Below are 20,588 nucleotides of genomic sequence, written 5' to 3' on the forward strand. Positions count from 1 at the left end.
CCTGACCTGTAGCTCCGCCCTTGTCATATAGCTCCACCTATTCTCCCAAGGGCCACGCCCACTTTAGATAATACCGCCCACTTTCTCACCTATTCCCGGTCACAATCCACTGGCTCCGCCTACTACCTGCAATAGCCCCACCCATTCCATATGGCCCGCCTCTTTGTTCACCAGCCCCGCCCACTACCCGCGACTCCCGCCCCCTCCAGCCAGGCCCGGCCAGGGTGGCTGGCTGTTGGCGCACGCGCGGTGGCCCGCGGCCGGCCGGCCAGCTGCAGCCGCTGCGGTTGGGGGGGTTGAGCTCGGGAGGGGGGGCAGTCGGGGCTCCGGCACTCCGCTGTCGGGTCCGCCGCCAGCCGCCAGCCCAGGCCCTGCGGCGGTGGTGGTGGTGGTTGGAGGCGGAGCGGGGTAAAGCCGAGTACCGAGCGCCCGGCCGCCGTGGGTGCCGGATGCCTGTGTGCTCGGAGTGGAGGAGCCTCTTTGTGTGGATGGGAAGGATGGAGCCGGAGGAGCAGTGGTGGAAAGGGCAACTGGCGAGCGACATCCACCAGGCGCTCAGAGTCAAGGTGCGGGTCCGGGGACGGGGCCAGGGCCGGGAGGGGGGCCTTTCGCTGACCCTCACTCACCGGGAAAGTTTGGAGCCGCCGTCTTTTCAGCCGAAACTTTGGCTCAGGATCCGTGACTGGAGCTGCGGCCCGTTAGCGCCGAGTCCCCAAAACACCCCGCAACCCGGCCGGCCCCCACCCCGACCTCCAACCCCGGCCCGATCCTTGGAAACCCCCCGATCCCTCGCCCACCTCGACCCCCCCGATCCCTCGCCCACCTCGACCCCCCCGATCCCTCGCCCACCTCGACCCCCCCGATCCCTCGCCCACCTCGACCCCCCCGATCCCTCGCCCACCTCGACCCCCCCGATCCCTCGCCCACCTCGACCCCCCCGATCCCTCGCCCACCTCGACCCCCTCCCGATCCCTCGCCCACCTCGACCCCCCCGATCCCTCGCCCACCTCGACCCCCCCGATCCCTCGCCCACCTCGACCCCCCCGATCCCTCGCCCACCTCGACCCCCCCGATGCCTCGCCCACCTCGACCCCCCCGATGCCTCGCCCACCTCGACCCCCCCGATGCCTCGCCCACCTCGACCCCCCCGATCCCTCGCCCACCTCGACCCCCCGATCCCTCGCCCACCTCGACCCCCCGATCCCTCGCCCACCTCGACCCCCCCGATCCCTCGCCCACCTCGACCCCCCCGATCCCTCGCCCACCTCGACCCCCCCGATCCCTCGCCCACCTCCACCCCCCCGATCCCTCGCCCACCTCCACCCCCCCGATCCCTCGCCCACCTCCACCCCCCCGATCCCTCGCCCACCTCCACCCCCCCGATCCCTCGCCCACCTCCACCCCCCCGATCCCTCGCCCACCTCCACCCCCCCGATCCCTCGCCCACCTCCACCCCCCCGATCCCTCGCCCACCTCCACCCCCCCGATCCCTCGCCCACCTCCACCCCCCCGATCCCTCGCCCACCTCCACCCCCCCGATCCCTCGCCCACCTCCACCCCCCCGATCCCTCGCCCACCTCCACCCCCCCGATCCCTCGCCCACCTCCACCCCCCCGATCCCTCGCCCACCTCCACCCCCCCGATCCCTCGCCCACCTCCACCCCCCCGATCCCTCGCCCACCTCCACCCCCCCGATCCCTCGCCCACCTCCACCCCCCCGATCCCTCGCCCACCTCCACCCCCCCGATCCCTCGCCCACCTCCACCCCCCCGATCCCTCGCCCACCTCCACCCCCCCGATCCCTCGCCCACCTCCACCCCCCCGATCCCTCGCCCACCTCCACCCCCCCGATCCCTCGCCCACCTCCACCCCCCCGATCCCTCGCCCACCTCCACCCCCCCGATCCCTCGCCCACCTCCACCCCCCCGATCCCTCGCCCACCTCCACCCCCCCGATCCCTCGCCCACCTCCACCCCCCCGATCCCTCGCCCACCTCCACCCCCCCGATCCCTCGCCCACCTCCACCCCCCCGATCCCTCGCCCACCTCCACCCCCCCGATCCCTCGCCCACCTCCACCCCCCCGATCCCTCGCCCACCTCCACCCCCCCGATCCCTCGCCCACCTCCACCCCCCCGATCCCTCGCCCACCTCCACCCCCCCGATCCCTCGCCCACCTCCACCCCCCCGATCCCTCGCCCACCTCCACCCCCCCGATCCCTCGCCCACCTCCACCCCCCCGATCCCTCGCCCACCTCCACCCCCCCGATCCCTCGCCCACCTCCACCCCCCCGATCCCTCGCCCACCTCCACCCCCCCGATCCCTCGCCCACCTCCACCCCCCCGATCCCTCGCCCACCTCCACCCCCCCGATCCCTCGCCCACCTCCACCCCCCCGATCCCTCGCCCACCTCCACCCCCCCGATCCCTCGCCCACCTCCACCCCCCCGATCCCTCGCCCACCTCCACCCCCCCGATCCCTCGCCCACCTCCACCCCCCGATCCCTCGCCCACCTCCACCCCCCCGATCCCTCGCCCACCTCCACCCCCCCGATCCCTCGCCCACCTCCACCCCCCCGATCCCTCGCCCACCTCCACCCCCCCGATCCCTCGCCCACCTCCACCCCCCCGATCCCTCGCCCACCTCCACCCCCCCGATCCCTCGCCCACCTCCACCCCCCCGATCCCTCGCCCACCTCCACCCCCCCGATCCCTCGCCCACCTCCACCCCCCCGATCCCTCGCCCACCTCCACCCCCCCGATCCCTCGCCCACCTCCACCCCCCCGATCCCTCGCCCACCTCCACCCCCCCGATCCCTCGCCCACCTCCACCCCCCCGATCCCTCGCCCACCTCCACCCCCCCGATCCCTCGCCCACCTCCACCCCCCCGATCCCTCGCCCACCTCCACCCCCCCGATCCCTCGCCCACCTCCACCCCCCCGATCCCTCGCCCACCTCCCCCCCCCGATCCCTCGCCCACCTCCACCCCCCGATCCCTCGCCCACCTCCACCCCCCCGATCCCTCGCCCACCTCCACCCCCCCGATCCCTCGCCCACCTCCACCCCCCGATCCCTCGCCCACCTCCACCCCCCCGATCCCTCGCCCACCTCCACCCCCCCGATCCCTCGCCCACCTCCACCCCCCCGATCCCTCGCCCACCTCCACCCCCCCGATCCCTCGCCCACCTCCACCCCCCCGATCCCTCGCCCACCTCCACCCCCCCGATCCCTCGCCCACCTCCACCCCCCCGATCCCTCGCCCACCTCCACCCCCCCGATCCCTCGCCCACCTCCACCCCCCCGATCCCTCGCCCACCTCCACCCCCCCGATCCCTCGCCCACCTCCACCCCCCCGATCCCTCGCCCACCTCCACCCCCCCGATCCCTCGCCCACCTCCACCCCCCCGATCCCTCGCCCACCTCCACCCCCCCGATCCCTCGCCCACCTCCACCCCCCCGATCCCTCGCCCACCTCCACCCCCCCGATCCCTCGCCCACCTCCACCCCCCCGATCCCTCGCCCACCTCCACCCCCCCGATCCCTCGCCCACCTCCACCCCCCCGGATCCCTCGCCCACCCCCCCGGATCCCTCGCCCACCCCGACCCCTCGCCCACCCCGACCCCTCGCCCACCCCGACCCCTCGCCCACCCCGACCCCTCGCCCACCCCGACCCCCCCGACCCCTCGCACGTCCCCGACTCCCGCCCCGATCCCCCGACACCCCCCCCCCCCCGGTGTCTCCCCCGACCCCCCAGACGTCTCCCCCCACCCCACCAGGCGTCTTCCCCCCCCCCCCCCCCCGACGTCTCCTCCCCCCCCCCCCCCCCCCCCCCCAACAATTATTGTCGCTGACACCCCTCGGTTCCCCTCACAAATCCAACCCCCTCCCTCAGTGGTCCAGGTCCAGTCCCAGCCCCTGTCCTCTTCTCCTCCAAACCCTCAGCTATTGCTCTTCTGCTTGAGTTGCTGCTTCATTTGTTTTGGTGCCATTAAAAGTTTCTAAACTTGGGTGGGAGATGAAGTGGTTTGTTGATTGAATTAAACACTACCTTTCTGTTAAATATTCTCTGTATAAATAAAAACCCAATAGTTCCTCCCTCCCTCTGTCAATCATTCTTATTGCTTCAATTGTAACTGGAACGTTAAGATGAGGGTCTCCTTGTTTCAACGTCCTTTCTAACTTGTTTCCCAGTGCAATATCCAATCGCTATTTTTACTTTTGGTGCCAATAGAAATCAAATGTGCAAATTGTTTCTTAAAATACATTAGTTTTTAAAGTAAGAGCAGTTTTGAAGACTAATGAATGCAGATTATTTTACTTAATTGTAAATCTGTCTGTAATTTAGTGGTCATAATGGGGTCTTTATGAATGTGAAATGAGTGCAAAATGGTGATGCGGTACCCAACAACCATTTGATGTCATAATATTGTTTGCTGGCTTTTTAAACTGAGAGCTTGTGTTTCATTTGGATTCTCAGAAACTTGCCTTTGATTAATGTTGGAATGAATAATTTACGAAACGTGATTCTAAACACAAGAAAACAGTCTAGAAAACTGTTGTTCTAAATAAATAACTTGTTTTAACTTGAAGGTTAAATGTGTTGTAAACTGCATCCCTAAAAATGAAGCAATTTTTAGCTTAACAGCCACTATTGAAACAAAACCTTTTGCCACCTTCCTGATTCTTCTCTCAATGTTTAATTTTTGTGGTGTTTCTTGGCTTTTTCTTATTTCACTGGTCCAAGGACAATGTGATCACTTAGTGAGGCCACCAGGGTTCTTGCGTAATGTGATTTAGGACTCGATTTCTGGGCTAACCCTCTCATTTCATAACTGAAATTAAATTTAAATAATCTGAGATATTGTTTGTACAGCCCCTTTGGAGTTGCTTCATCCCCAGAATTTAGTTGCCTTACATTATGATTAATGTAAGGCTGTCCATTTGGCACATTATGCCAAATGGACAACCAGCAAAGGAGGTGATTCACTGTGTAATTGTTATGTGTAATTGTCTCTTGACCAAAAAGTTTTTTATATTTTGAACAGTTCTACCCTGTTGGTAGGAAGTTGGTACATCTTATTTTGCAGATGTTAGCAGTTGTATCAAACTGTCCCCAGGATACAATGATTTCCTATAGTAATTAGAAGTTTGTATGGCTATGGTTCATTTCCTTTCTATTTAATGGCCCTCCATTCTTAGCTTTCAAAATGAAATGTCACAGTTTATTAGAAATTCACTGAGAATTACTGCAGATTAAAGTATGGGTTCTGTTTCATAACTGAATAGGTTACTGACGCATGTTGTTTATGGATCATGCTGCTATGAATAGTTGGTCTAAGTTTTATGTTCATTGCTAAATATCTGTTCTAATAATGCAACTGCAGCAAATGATTAAACTTGGGATTGACTTGTTTTGGGATTAACAAGTGAACTACCTGGCTTTGGAAATTACACAGTGTTGAATATTAAGCTTTTAAATAATTTCCTGCTTTGAAACTTCTATCTAAAACATAAAAAAAATCCAAATCAAAGCTGTACAAAATTGGCCTCCACTTCTCTAGCCTAGTTACTAAAGATCTTGTTCTAATTTATCAGATTGTAAACAGGACTTTCAATGTTTAATTGTTGAAACCTTGACATTTTGAAACTTTGATTTAGAGCCTTTAACAAGTTATTGGAAAAAGGCAGAACTCTCACAACTTTTAAGGAATGTTTGGATGAACACTTGCAATGCCATAGCATACAAGGATACGGACTACTGGAAAATGGGATCAGAATAGATAGGTGCTTGATTCCCGACACAGACATGATAGGCCAAATGGCCTCTTTTTAAAATGCTGTAAAACTGACTATAACTGATTTCAGTAATTTAAAAACAAAATCTATTACATTAGTCAAATGAGGTTTTGATTGTCCCTTTTTGTGTGTCTCATACTTTTATTCTTTCATGGGATGTGGGTATGGTTGGCTAGGCCAGTATTTATTGCCTATCCCTAATTGCCCTTCAGAAGATGGTGGTGAACCACCTTCTATTTTAATTTGCAACTACTGTACATAAAGGCACAGTACCACAACAGATCAATGTACAAGATCTTCTCATGACCAGCATCTGAGGTGCCTCTAAACCAATGGTCTTAGAAAAACATGTATAAACAGAAGTGTCGAAGTCCATTTGCCATGTAAGATTTAACAAAGCCTGGTCATTACTGCATCTTCAGCAGTCGTTCACCTGGACCTCTGCCTCATCTTTCGCCTTTTATGCTTCAGCCTGCGCATGCGCTTCTTCCGCCACTTCGCTCTCATGTCGCCAAGGATCTCAAGACCCCAGAACCGAAAGGTGAACCACCTTCTAACATGAATAAAATGCAACAAAGGCATTTTATTCTCAAATCACAGTTTTCCTGTGCTATGTGAGAAATGTCATGTTGCTGGACGTTTTTAAGATTCCTGTTTGGTTTTTGAACACACCGTGGGAAAAATAAACCAAGTTTAGATGTTAAAACAGCAAATAAGTTTTGGGATTCTTTCTTATCCCACCAGGAGGTCGAAATGGGTGATGGAAATTGAAAAGGTTCTGGAAAACAATTGGGAGAAGATCAAATGGCAAGCATGAATCTTTTTCCTTGTTTTTATAAAACATCCTCTGAGATAAACTTGAGTTGTGAGATTCAAACCCGTTTGATTGCTGTCTGAAATGTGGCTTTTTATTTGCCATAATGAGGATCACCTGTAAGCATCAAAGTTCTGGCTTCACCAAGCTCAGCATGCAGCTGTTCACTCTGAAAAAATATGCCATTTGACACGGGCTTTGAAAAGCCTGCAGCTTACTGAAGCATGGCCTGGTACTGTGCTTGGGCTTTGTACGTTGTTTTTATTATGAGATTTCCTACCGCAATTACACAGCTCGCAGTGACAGACTGTACTTTTGCATTTTTTTTCTTGGCGTAAATCCTATTCCAACAACTGTCCTGTGTAGTTTTTTAAAAAAGTGTGTTTGTTGCTAAGCAGCCAGACCCTACTAGCAGGTGGCAAGCGGGAGCTTTCTAGGTATTTTTTATGTAAAGGCACACACTTGATGCTGCCCTTTCTTTACTCTGCTCTTTTGCATTGTGTGCATAGGAACTGAAACTGCCTGTCTACAAGGCTCATTCACCACAGATTGGCTTGCGCCGCTATTTTGCTGACCTCCTCGCCATCCTGAGCAATCGCTACCAGCTCTGCCCTACAGCACGCCACCTTGCTGTTTACCTACTAGACCTCTTCATGGACCACTATGATGTTGCAGCGAAACAGCTGTACGTCATTGCCCTTTCCTGCCTCCTCCTAGCTAGTAAGTATATTCAGCTAGTAAGTTTAAATTGTGCTGCTTGACTAGTAAGTATAATTTGGAAATAATTGTCAGGTTTTGTTTTTATGATCTGTTTATAAAGTTGCAAATGCCCAGTGTCTGAAAGTGCAAATAGAGCAAATTTCCTATTTTTTGCATATTTGAATTTTAACTTATTTAAAAAGGAATGTTTGATAAAGCATGTATGTCGTCCAGACGACACTGAAGACAGGTAAACATTTAAATAGTGTCCAGAAAGTAATTGAGGATTGATTTTTATATCCTTGCCATGTTCAATTTTACCCTGTTCAATAAAAACTTGGGTTTAGTATAGCACTGTTGCATTGTTTTTCAATGGTTTTACTTTGCTGTGTGATTAAAGTAAAAGTAAAGTTTATTTAATAGTCACACATAGACTTGCATTCACACTGCAATAGAGTTACTGTGAAAATCCCCTTGTCGCCGCACGCCAGCACCTGTTTGGGTTCACAGGGAGAATTTGGCATGGCCACTGCACCTAACCACTGCATGCTAACCAGCATGTCTTTTGACTGAGAGGAAACCCACGCAGACACAAGGAGAACATGCAAATTCCACACAGGCAGTGACCCAAGTCAGGAATCGAACTGTGAAGCAGCAGTGCCACTCCTGTTCCACCCAAATCCTTATTTCATTATTGGGATCATACTTTTCAGGTGGAAGTAACTATGTCCTTTTGTGGCTTTGCTTCTTGAACAAATATATAAAATCTGACGTGAAGCACTTAACACTGGAATGTATTTGTGCTGTAGCTACCACTCTGAGACCAATAACTACAGTTTTTGTAAATGTACCTCAATTTCTGTCTGGCTGGAAACTATAACTGCTGTGTTTAGCAGTAAGTTTTGTACAGACTTGAATACGCAGATGGGCAGTGCTTTCTCCAAGAAGTTAGAAATTTAAATATTTAAGAACATAAGAAATAGGAGCAGGAGTAGGCCATCTGGCCCTTCGAGCCTGCCCCGCCATTCAATAAGATCATGGCTGATCTGTCGTGGCTCAGTTCCACATTCCCGCCCTCTCCCCATAACCCTTAATCCCCTCGCTTATCAAAAACCCATCAACCCACGTCTTAAAAATATTTAGCGAGGTAGCCTCCACCACTTCAACGGGCAGAGAATTCCAGAGATTCACCACCCTTTGAGTGAAGAAGTTCTTCCTCAACTCCGTTCTAAACCGCCCCCCCCCTTTATCTTGAGGCTGTGCCCCCTAGTCCTACTGTCCTTTCTGAGCAGGAAGAGCCTCTCCACCTCTATCCTATCCATCCCATTCATCATCTTATACGTCTCAATGAGATCTCCCCTCATTCTTCTAAACTCTAACGAGTACAAGCCTAGTCTATCCAGCCTCTCCTCATAGCTCAACCCCCTCAACTCCGGCATCAGCCTAGTAAACCTCCTCTGCACTCCCTCCAAGGCCAAAATATCCTTGCGTAAGTACGGTGCCCAAAACTGCACACAGTACTCCAGCAGAGAATGCAGAAGGAGGGATCTTTACTTTAAACACTTCAAGGTCAGATGACCCTTTGAACACTTCATAAACCAGATTTGATATTTAAGTGAATTTACACTTTGGGGTTAGCTCCGATCCTGACTTCAGGGTTTGTAATCTTTAAATCGATTCACATCAGCAACAAACATAGTTTATAACTGAATTCCTTAATGCAGTTTGTGAAAATAAGTTGTGCCTGCATTGATTATTTGTGATTATAATTGTAAGATGCCATTACAGTTCTTTGAAACAATATTGTGCTGCGATTAATGTCAGGTGGTATAGTATGTTGGTCTTTGCTGAAAATTGTTTTAGTAGCCCATATGAGTGTAAACTTATGATCAACAATTTATAATAGAGGAAATTTGATCATACTATCTGTTCCCTTCCCTCCCCTCTTGAACTCATGGTCTTATTCTGAATATCAATCAGTCCATAGCTTCTAGTTGTGCACTTGGAACTTGCACATTATTCTATATAAATGTAACCATACAGTATAGTGTCAAGGTATGATGGATGGCATCAGGGCCACATAACTGCAATTGAATTTGCTCGTTCCCTGTGCCAGTACAATTTGGAACATGGACCAGGTTTTCGTAACCCAGTGCCATTGAAGTTCTTTGATTTGATTTATTATTGTCACATGTATTAGTATACAATGAAAAGTATTGTTTCTTGCGCGCTATACCAACAAAGCATACCGTACACAGGGAAGGAAAGGAGAGTGTGCAGAATGAAGTGCCACAGTCATAGCTAGGGCATAGAGAAAGATCAACTTAATGTGAAGTAAAAGTCTGATGGCAACAAGGAAGAAGCTGTTTTTGAGTCGGTTGGTACGTATCCTCAGAGTTTTGTATCTTTTTCCTGATGGAAGATGGTGGAAGAGAGTTTGTCCAGGGTGCATGGGGTCCTTGATTATGCTGGCTGCTCTTCTGAGGCAGTGGGAAGTGTAAACGTATCAGTGGATGAGAGGCTGGTTTGAGTGATGGACTGGGCTTCATTCACAATACTTTGTAATTTGTTGCGGTCTTGGGCAGAGCAAGAACCGTAACATGCTGTGATACAACCAGAAAGACCATCTTCGGTGCGTATGTGAAGGTTGGTGAGAGTTGTAGTGGAGATAGCAGATTTCTTTAATCTTCTGAGAAAGTAGAGGCATTGGTGGGCTTTCTTGACTATAGTGTTGACATGGAGGGACCAGGACAGGCTGTTGGTAATCTGGACACCTAAAAACTCGAAGCTCCCAACGATTTCTACTTTGTCCCTATTGATGTAGATGGGCATGCCCTCCAGTATGCTTCCTGAAATCAATGACTATGTTCTTCATTTTGTTGACATTGAGGGAGAGATTATTGTTGTTTTACCAGTTCACCAGATTCTCATCTTTTTCCTGTACTCGTTTTTTTATGCAATTCAACCCTCAATGGTGGTGTCATGAGCAAACTTTACAGTTCCTGCTTAGGGTGTCAGCTTTTCCTCTGGTACAGTTGCATTGGAATTAAAAGGCTGTGGTTCAAGCCACTCTCTGAAACTTTGGCAGTAATGTGGACTTCATACAGCACAGTACTATACTGAACTGTAGGAGGAACTATCTTTTGAAAGAGTTGATGAATTAAGGCCCCTTAGTTGGATATATAAGATCCACCGACACTCTTTGGATAAGCAGGAAAATTCCCCTGTTTCCCTGGCCAACAATTATCCAGTAAGAAGTCTCACAATACCAGGTTAAAGTCTAACAGGTTTATTTGGTTGCAAAAGCCACTAGCTTTCGGAGTGCTGCTCCTTCGTGAAGAGAGTGAGATTTCAGTTCGCAAACAGGGCACTTAAAGACACAAACTCATATTGAGTGTTTACCCGAGTCCAACGCCGGCATCTCCACATCACAACAATTATCCCTCAGCCAGTGTTACTCATGGATGTTCTTGTTATTTGTCTCATTGTTTGTGAGCCTTTGCATAAAGTGGCTGTCATATTTCTCTATAGTATGATAACGATTGCACTTCATTGAAATGTTCCCACAAAATATTGTAGGACATTCTGATGTTATGAAAAGCATGATATATAAATGCAAGTTCCATCTGACTTACAGCACAAACTGGGAATTGAACATGGGGCTTTTCCTGGCCTACCTTAGCAGGTTACTGGATAAGCTATCATAAATCCTGAAAAAACTATTCCATCTCTGTGGGAAAACAGTAAATAAAAAAAAATCTAATTTTCTGAGCCATCCTCAATTGAAGAAATTACTAACAGAGTTCCACTTTTTTTATAATGTTTACTTTAACATGAATCAGAATCAATACAAATTGCATGTGAACTCACAAGAAAATTATACTTCAAATAAGTTAAATTTCACTTCAAAGATACATTTTGCACATCTGCAAGCACCCACATCACTCCCTGCACAAATGTAGCACTATCTAGCTACACATTTCCACAATATGCTGTTCTTTATTATGCAGGGTAGATCAGGACAACAGCTCTGAGTTTCATGGGTACAATTATCAGCAAAACATATCTACAAACCCCATCGCCCTTTGACCATGGCAGTATTGTTTGTACAGTTTTCTGAAGTTCTTTTCTAACCAACTCAATGCCCCTGTTCATATTATGGCCACTTCTGTGAAAACACCCAGCTCTTTTGCACCTCTGAGTTATTTGCATACCTTTCCAAAAACTTCCTACCCCCTTTTCTGCCAAACAGAAAAACTAACTTCTCCCTCAGTGTGATTTGCTTCCTCTCTCAAGAATTCTCTGTTCCTCTTGCTGTCTCTGAATTCTCTTTGAGTCTGCATCTGTGCTCTGATTACCTTTGCCTTCCATTGCTCTGCTTGTAGCTCTCCTTTGTGTCAGGCACCTTTCCTAACTTCCTGTTGGTAGGGCTTTCAGCTCAAGGGTTGTTAGATCACATGGATCAGCATTATTTCTTCAAGAATTGACCCCTTTATAATTGATGGAAACTTTTAAAAGGCCCTTTTAAACATTCTTAAAAACAATTGCAGATCACACATTTCTTTACCGTATTGCCCCTGGGTTGAAGGCCATTGCCAGGGCCCAGACAGAGTGTGGGCATATGCATGGCAGATGCAACATAATGTGGATAAATAAAAGGTTATTCACTTTTGTAGCAATAATAGGAAGACAGATTATTACTCGAATGGGTGTAAATTGAAAGGTAGATACTCAATGAGATCTTGGAGTCCTCGTGCATCAGCCGCTGAAAGTAAGCATGCAGGTACAGTAGGCAGTAAGGAAGGGAAATGATACGTTGGCGTTCATAACAAGAGGATTTGAGGACAGGGATGTTTTGTTGCAATTGGATAGGGTGTTCGTGAGGCCACACTTGGAGTTTTGTGTGCAGTTTTGAGTTTATCTGCGAAGGGATGTCCTGACTACAGAGGGAGTACAGTGAAAGTTTGTCAGGCTGGTTCCTGGAATGACATGAGGAGAGACTAAGGTGGTTAGGATTATATACACTGGAGTTTAGAAGAGTGAGAGGGGATCTAATAGAAATGTATAGAATTCTACCAAGATTAGATTCAGAAAGAATGTTCCCAATGATGCGGGGAGTCCAGAATTAGGGGTCATAGTTTGAGGATAAGGGGTAAATCTTTTAGAACTGAGGTGAGAAGAAATTTCTTCACCCAGAGGATGGTGAATCTGTGGAATTCATTATCACGAAGTAGTTAAGGCCAAAACATCTTTAGAAATTAGGTATAGCTCTAGAAGTTAAAGGGATGAAGGGATATGGGGGGGAGGAGGGGTCAGGTTATTGAATTTGATGATCAGCCATGATCAAAATGAATGATGGAGAGGCTCGAAGGGTTGAATGGTCTCCTCCTAGTTTCTATGAAACATGATCTTGTTTATTCTTACTCCAAGCATTTTCTGTTTTTACTTTAAATTTCTTAATAAAGCAAGTTTTCTTTCAGTGACCCTTCAGCCTTTTGTCAGTTGTCAAGAATAGCAAGGGTAAGACTGCGAAGTGAGAGGCAAATGGAGGAGTACTATGGAAACAGTTATTACTGTTTCTGTTATTGTGATTTTCTGTTGTCAGAGTACAGAAATATTTGGAATACAATAATAGCCTCTTTTTTGTTCATCATGCTTGTCTTTTTTGTTCAAGGTGCCTGGCATTTATAATTTTTATTTAAAGTTAAAGTTTTAAAGTTCTTTTTCACTGAATAAAAGTAAGTGTACCTAAGAACTGCAGTAGGCTATTAGTTTCTGCTTTGTGTTTAAATTGGGAACTGATCTTTAAAATTAAATCTTTAACAGGATAATTTTGCTGAAGCACACACACCCAGGTTTAAACTTTTGACTCACTAGCAATAAGTGTGGGCTGGAAAATAGGATTGCAGTGTTGTAGTCCGCCTGTGTTCATACTTGTTGCTAATCATTTGTCATACCAGTTATGAAACCCTGTAAAATTATGCCTCAAAAGTGAAAATTTCAGTACCTGATCATCAGCATGCCTTCTTATTCTGGTAAATTTAATGAATAGAAGCATTATTTTAAGTAGCAATCTTTGGTTAACAGCTTTTGCTGAAAGTGATTCTTTCAGGGACAGCATTAACTCCTCCCCAGTAACTGTGATGGCACGGGTTGCATATGGAGCTAAATCTACCTAAAGCAATGCCCCTTTAAGATGCTCTTCCTGCCTGTGCTGTTCATTTGGCACATTGTTACTATTCTAAGTTGGGGGAGGAAGTATGGTGCAATATCCAAGAATTGTGTGATCTGAGTTGTCGGAAGTTCTAAAATTCTCCTCTCTATTTTCAAAACCCTCCCCCTCCTCCTCTCCCTCTCTTTGTATTCCCCTCCAGCCTCATAACTCCATGAAATATCTGCACTTTTCTAATTCTGGCCTCTTGAGCATCCACAAATGTAATTGCTCAACATGGGTGATTGTGCTTCAGTTGCCTAGATCCTAAAGCTCTGAAAATTCCCTTCCTACCTCACTTTCCACGTCTCTACCTCATTTTCCTCTTTTACAATACATCTTGCAGCTTATCTCTTTGCCCAAGCCTTTGATCATCTGATTTAATGTTTCCCCACGTATCTGTGTCATACTTAGTTTTTTAATGTCTGTGAAGTTCAATGGAATATTATTACCTTAAATAAAGCAAGTAAATATAAATTGTTGTTATAGGTAGCAAGGGGAACATAATTTCCTCCCCCATTTCTTTTCTAGTTTCACCACCATGTCTGAGTTGAAACAATTTGCACAGGGCCATTTGATGCTGTGGCTAAGGTCAGCTCACTTGGCACTGACCAGTGGTTAAAGCCCATTGACTAGCATGGCTCAAGCAGTACACCAAATTAGTGGAGAGTTATTATTCCTTATACTTGGAAATACGAGCATTACCCCCTCCCCTGCCTTATCAGACTTCCCTGTTTTTCCTTAGAATGTCAATGTGGCATTGTGGCAAAGTGGTCAGCACTGCTGCCACATAGCACCAGGGACTTGGGTTTGATTCCAGCCTCAGGCCGCTTTGTGTGGAGTTTGCATGTTCTCTCAGTGCCTGCATGGGTTTCCTCCAGTGCTTCGGTTTCCTCCCACACTCCAAAGACATGCGAGTTAGGTTGATTGGTCATGATAAGTTGCTCCTTAGTGTTGGGGGACTAGGAGAGTAAATATGTGGAGTTATGGGGATAGGATGTGGGTAGGATTGTTGTTGGTGCAGGTTCCATTGGTCAAAAGGCCTCCTATTGCACTGTAGATTCTATAAATTTGAAATATAAAGATCTGTCTGGCTCACCAAATTTGCTATCTGAGATTTCAGCCTCGCAGGTGGAATCTGATCAGTTGCTTTTTTCATAACACCTGTGCCCAGAGACCTTGTTGTTGAAAATGTAAATATTTCCAAGATTTTTCACATCTGATTATAAATGCATGCCATGCAGATAAGATTTATGAGCTTGCTCATTATAATCTGGGTATTTCTAGGTCCATCAGTTGACAGTGATCCGTTTGAAATCAGCACCTGGGTTATTACCTGAAAGACCTCTGGGGATCAAGGAATGTTAGGGGTGGTAGAATTGGCAATTGATCTTGGCTAATATTGGCTGTGGAGTCTCACTGTGGTCTACTTATTATTAATTGATTGTGAGAAAGAATAGAACATTGATGGAAGTTCGTTTACACCTTTAAAGCATGTTTTGTTCCTTAGGAGCAACAGAGTAATTATAATAAAAGCTTATGCAACCTGTGTGTTACTGCAACAATTATCTGATTGATAGTACATAAAGTGGAATATGCTTGATTCTTCAAAGTTTTACAGAACACTTGTAAGTGAAGTATTCATAGAACTTTCAAAGATGTCCAAAGGCAGCTCTTTACTGTAGTCATTAACCTGCTATGTCGGCTGAGCCTGGTGGCTTGTGGAAACAAGGGTGATAGCTGGTGCCTGTATCATACCTGAATGGTCTTTCTTGATGTGTGAACCCAAACACTTGGGCAGTTTAACTTCAGGGAGTGTAACAGCCAAGCACTCGAGAGCTTGCAAAGATCATTTAACAGTGAGCAGGAGTAGAAATTGTTATTTTTTTGGAGCTGGCGTCCATTGGATAATTATTAAATTAAGGCCCTGTGTACCCTCTTGGGTGAACATGAAAGACCCCTTGGCAATAATTTGGAAGTAAGCTGGAGATTTTTCCTCAATCCCGGCCAATGATTATTCTTCAGCCAACATGACTTAAAACGTTGAGGTGTTTTCTTGCTTTCATGGCCGATGTTTCTTTCATGCCGGTAAAATAGATTAATTGGCGTGATTTGAATCTACGGACAAAGCTTGTATGTTTCGAGACAAATCCCAATTGAAAAGTGAAAGGAAAGAGAGAATCTGAGAAAGGAAACTAGGGTTAAAACTGAAACTGGAAATCAAAACCTCTGGAGAAACAGAACCTGGTTGAAATCATATAAAAGGTTACAGAGAGCTCAGTGGTAGATGATTCCAGTGGTGCAGTGTGCTGCAGCTGTTTCTGAGAGTTGGAAATAACATTGCAGATATGTGCCATTTTTGATGAAAACAATACCCTTGGAACTAAGCTTGGCTGTGCGCTGCTGTGGGCTGAGGATCAGGTCAAATCCTAGAAGAGGAACTTAAATTTTGCGAGGAAGGCAGTTTTGAAGAACTTTGTGACTCAGGTTGATGCCATATAAACTGAGTGATTACCAAGCTATAAGGTCTGTCTTAGTTGTATGTCACGATGTGGAGATGCTGGCGTTGGACTGGGTTAAACACAGTAAAAAGTCTCACAACACCAGGTTAAAGTCCAACCAGTTTATTTGATAGTAAACCCACAAACTTTCGGAAATACTGTTCCTTCGTCAGGTGTGTGGAAGGTTCTGATCAGAGAAGGGCGTATAGAGGCACACACAATTTACAGAATACTGATTAGAATGCGAGTCTTTCCAGCTAACCTGCTATTCAAGTTTTAAAGGTGCAGACAATGTGAGTGGAGATAGCATTAGCATAGGTTAAAGAGATGTGTATTATCTCTAGACAGGACAGTAAGTGAGATGTTGCAATTTCAGGCATGTCATGGGGGTTACAGATAATGTGACGTGAACTCAAGATCCCGGTTGAGGCCATCCTCATGTGTGCAGAACTTGGCTATCAGTCTCTGCTCAGCGACTCTGCGCTGTCATGTGTCATGAAGGCTGCTTTGGAGAATGCTTACCCGAAGATCAGAGGCCGCTGAAGTGTTCGCCAACAGGAAGGGAACAGTCTTGCCTGGTGATTGTTGAGCGACGTTCATTCATCCATTGTCGTAGCATCTGCATGGTCTCCCCAATGTACCATGCCTCGGGACATCCTTTCCTGCAGCATACTAGGTAGACAACGTTGGCTGAGCTGCAAGAGTATGTGCTGTGTACCTGGTGGATGGTGTCCTCACGTGAGATGATGTCATCTGTGTTGATGATCCAACATGTCTTGCAAAGGTTGCTGTGGCAGGGTTGTGTGGTGTTGTGGTCACTGTTCTCCTGAAGGCTGGGTAATTTGCTGCGAACAATGGTCTGTTTGAGGTTGTGCGGTTGTTTGAAGGCAAGAAGTGGGGGTGTGGGGATGGCCCTGGCAAGAAGTTCGTCTTCATCAATGATATGTTGAAGACTCCAGAGAGGATGTTGTATCTTCTCCACTCCAGGGAAGTACTGGACGATGAAGGGTACTCTGTCCGCCATGTCCTGTGTTTGTCTTCTGAGGAGGTCGGTGCGGTTTTTCGCTGTGGCATGTCGGAACTGCCGATCGATGAGATGAGCGCCATATCCTGTTCTTATGAGGGCAACTTCCAGCGTCTGGAGGTGTCTGTCGTGATCCTCCTCACCTGAGCAGATCCTGTGTATACAGAGGGCTTGTCTGTAGGGGATGGCTTCTTTAACGTGTTTAGGGTGGAAGCTGGAGAAGTGGAGCATTGTGGGCTTGCAGTACAGTGAGGTGCTGAGGTGATGCGTGTGTTCAGGAATGCAACTGATTCCGGAGGTCCATGGTAAGTCTGATGGTGGGATGGAACTTGTTGATGTCATCATATAGTTGTTTCAGTGATTGTTCACTATGTGTCCAAAGGAAGAAAATGTCATCGATGTATCTAGTATATAGCATTGGTTGGAGGTCCTGTGTGGTGAGGAAGTCTTGTTTGAACCTGTGCATGAAGATGTTGGCATATTGAGGTGCTGTTCCCCATGGCTATTCCGTGTGTCTGGATTAAGAACTGGTTGTTGAAGGTGAAGACATTGTGGTCCAGGATGAAGCGGATGAGTTGTAAAATTGCATCTGGAAACTGGCAGTTGTTGGCGTTGAGTATTGAGGCAGCTGCAGCAATGCCATCGTCATAGGGGATGTTGGTGTAGAGCGCCGAGACACCCATTGTGACGAGGAGACTTTACATAGTTGTATGTGTCATTTAATGCTTAATTGATAGTTAATAATTGACTTCAATTTACCTGTTAGTTAATGTTTAATTTAATGGTAAATCTGGGTTTTTTAGTAAAGGGATTATCCAAAATAGGATTTAATGTTTGCTTTGTTTGACTCTTGTGTAGAAAAAAATCTTTTATTTAGACTGTGGAATCTTGCAGCTTTGTTCTTTTGGTAAATAACTAGGATCTGAGATTTCTTAAACATGTTACTGGTCTCAAACAAGATCATTGTCATATTCATAATTTCATTGCTGTTTGTTAGTCCTCACTGTGCATACATTGGCTACCGCTTATCGTAATATTACAAGACTGATTACACTTCAAAAGTACTTCATTGGCTGTAAAATGCTTTGGGAGGCCCAAGGTTATGAAAGATGCTTTATGAATGTGAGTCTGATTCATTCATATCCAGTACATGATCCTGATGACAATTCATTATACCTTAGCATCTCAGCATTTGCTTTTGAATTCTTACATTTGTAAAATTATAGCAACTCCCACTACCTTGTTTAAGAACATTTAGAGCTGTTTTACTATTCTTTCCCTCTTGGCACATGTGCTACATTGATCTTGCAGCCAATGACAGCATGCAGGTGTGTACACTGGATTTTAAGACCAGAAGTGGGCTTTGCATAATTGCTGCCAGTATATTGGGGTTATTAAAGGTACTCTACTGAGGCTGATGGTAGCACAATACCTTGTATGGTCCACCATAATGATATGTATATGGATGATTATTGTTTTCATTGTTATGTCAGTATCACAGAGGATAATCTGTTGGAACCAGTTTGTGCACGTGTGAAATGAACGACATAACATATCCTGTGCACAAAAATGTTGTCTGCTCTGGGTGTTTAAAGGATACTGCTGACCTGAGACTTGCACAGTTTAAATTGGTTAACTGAGAGGTTAGGCCTGTTATATGTGAACTAATTTCAGTCTGTGCATTGTATTTATAAGCTGGAACTTGAAATCAAAATGCAGAATGTGTGACTTTTGTTCCTGTACTGTTTGAGCAGCTTTTCACTTCAAATTAAATAATTTATCAAATGTTTTAAATGTTTATTTAGTGTTTGATCATTTAGTCAAGACAAAACAAACAGGAATACTGAGATTAGAAGAGGGTTGTAACTTGCTTGGCAATTGGCTGTGAGTATAAGAGGCAGAGAGTAATGGCAAACACTATGCACTGACATGAGAGAAGTCAGTGAAGTCTCCCAGGAATTGGTACGAATGCGATTGTGTTTCTTAGTGACCTAGACTATTATTTTGTGTTTGCCAGTGTAGTAAATGGTGAACATGGTTGCACACTTCAGGAGGTCTTGGGCTGCTGAAATTTGCTGATGGCAAATATAATTTACGGAGAGATTAGTCTTCTTAAAAAAGTGGAAAGTTATAATTGCAGAGACTATCTTAAAACAGTGTCTTAACTGACTGATTTATGATTTGTCATTCTTGGTCCTAAACATTGATTGGAATTACTGTTAGAAGTTACTTTGGTTCAGCCATTTTTGCACGAATCTATGTAAGAATGAAATAACTTACAAATAATTAATTTGGGGCTATTCATGATTTCAAGATGTCCTAAATCCTTCTGCCAATTAAGTAGTTTTGAAGTGTAGTTGCTCTTATAGAATGAAATATTGATTGACTGGGTGATGGGGCACAATTGGCAAATTAGGACAGTCACTTTGGACCATAAAAAAGATAGAACAGAGTACTTTCTTAATGGTGAAAAAGTAGAAACAGTGGAGCTCTGTGCACGTAGATTCTTGAATTGTCAGGAACTGGTACAGAAAATGATTCAAAAGGCTTATTGACCCTTGTATCTGGAGGATAGACTGTAAGGTGATTGAGGTCATGCTTCAGCTATATAAAGCCTCAGTTAGACCATACCTGGAACACTGAGTAGTTCTCAGCCCCACACTTGGGAAGTGGAGTGAGCTTGAAGAAAGTTTACTGATATGATACTTGGGCTCCAAGGATAAAATTATAAGGTGAAATTTAACAAACAAAGGATGTATTCTCTGGATAAAAAAGTACGCTGTGTACCCTCTGGAATTTGGAAGATTGAGGAGTGATTTGATTAAAGATGTCAAGTTATTAATGATGAGCTTAGGACTGTGGAGCATAATCAAAAAATTAAAGCAAGACCTTTCAGTGATGCAGTTGGGAAATACTTCATCATTGAAAAGATTCTGTGAATGGCAATTGATGTCAGATCATTAACCAGTTTTAAAACTAAGGTTGATGGGTATTTCAGCCAAAATTGTTAAAGACTCAGGTGGAGAACATGAAGTTGGATCACAAATCATCCATGACCTCTTTAAATGACAAACTTTTGAGGGTCTAATAAATAGCCAACTTCTATTCCTATATTGCAAGATATGGCGGTTGTTTTGCACACAACAAAATACCAAAAGCAGCAATGTAAAATTACCAAATAATTTATTTTGGTTTGAATAAATATTAGTCAGGCCATTGGGAGAACTCTCTCGCTTTCTTTCTTCCCAGATCCCATAGCACTATTCAATGTCTCATCTAAAAGAGGAGCACCCCTGTTGGTGCAACATTCCCTCCATATGCCACTGAAGTGTTGGGCTCAAATATGTGGGAAAGTCTTTAGGCTAGGGATTAAACTTGTTAGGTGTATCCTTATGCTATGTAGCAGCTAAGTTACTTATTAGTATTAGTACATTAGTAAGGAGGGTTTTGGTTCAAAACAAAATCTTGGAAAGATCATTACACATTTATCATTATGTACTTAATCTCTGGCATTCTGAGCTTTGGTGCAAAGTATGGCAGTCC

The 20,588-nt window shown here is 46.5% G+C and overlaps 1 protein-coding gene across 1 annotated transcript in view; it reads left to right on the plus strand.

The window, feature by feature from the left end:
* Nucleotides 1–406: 406 nt before the first annotated feature.
* The window catches only part of ccnjl (cyclin J-like), an 88,455-nt gene continuing 68,273 nt past the window's right edge, over nucleotides 407–20,588 (plus strand). The window contains exons 1-2 of the mRNA XM_080201686.1: nucleotides 407–566; nucleotides 7,120–7,330. Of these exons, the coding sequence (XP_080057812.1) occupies nucleotides 450–566; nucleotides 7,120–7,330 (328 nt within the window). The 5' untranslated portion in view covers nucleotides 407–449. The remainder of the gene's footprint in view (nucleotides 567–7,119; nucleotides 7,331–20,588) is intronic.

The sequence above is a fragment of the Carcharhinus amblyrhynchos genome, chromosome 13 (genome assembly GCF_965287045.1).
Source record: "Carcharhinus amblyrhynchos chromosome 13, sCarAmb.v2.hapA, whole genome shotgun sequence".
Lineage (NCBI taxonomy): Eukaryota > Metazoa > Chordata > Chondrichthyes > Carcharhiniformes > Carcharhinidae > Carcharhinus > Carcharhinus amblyrhynchos.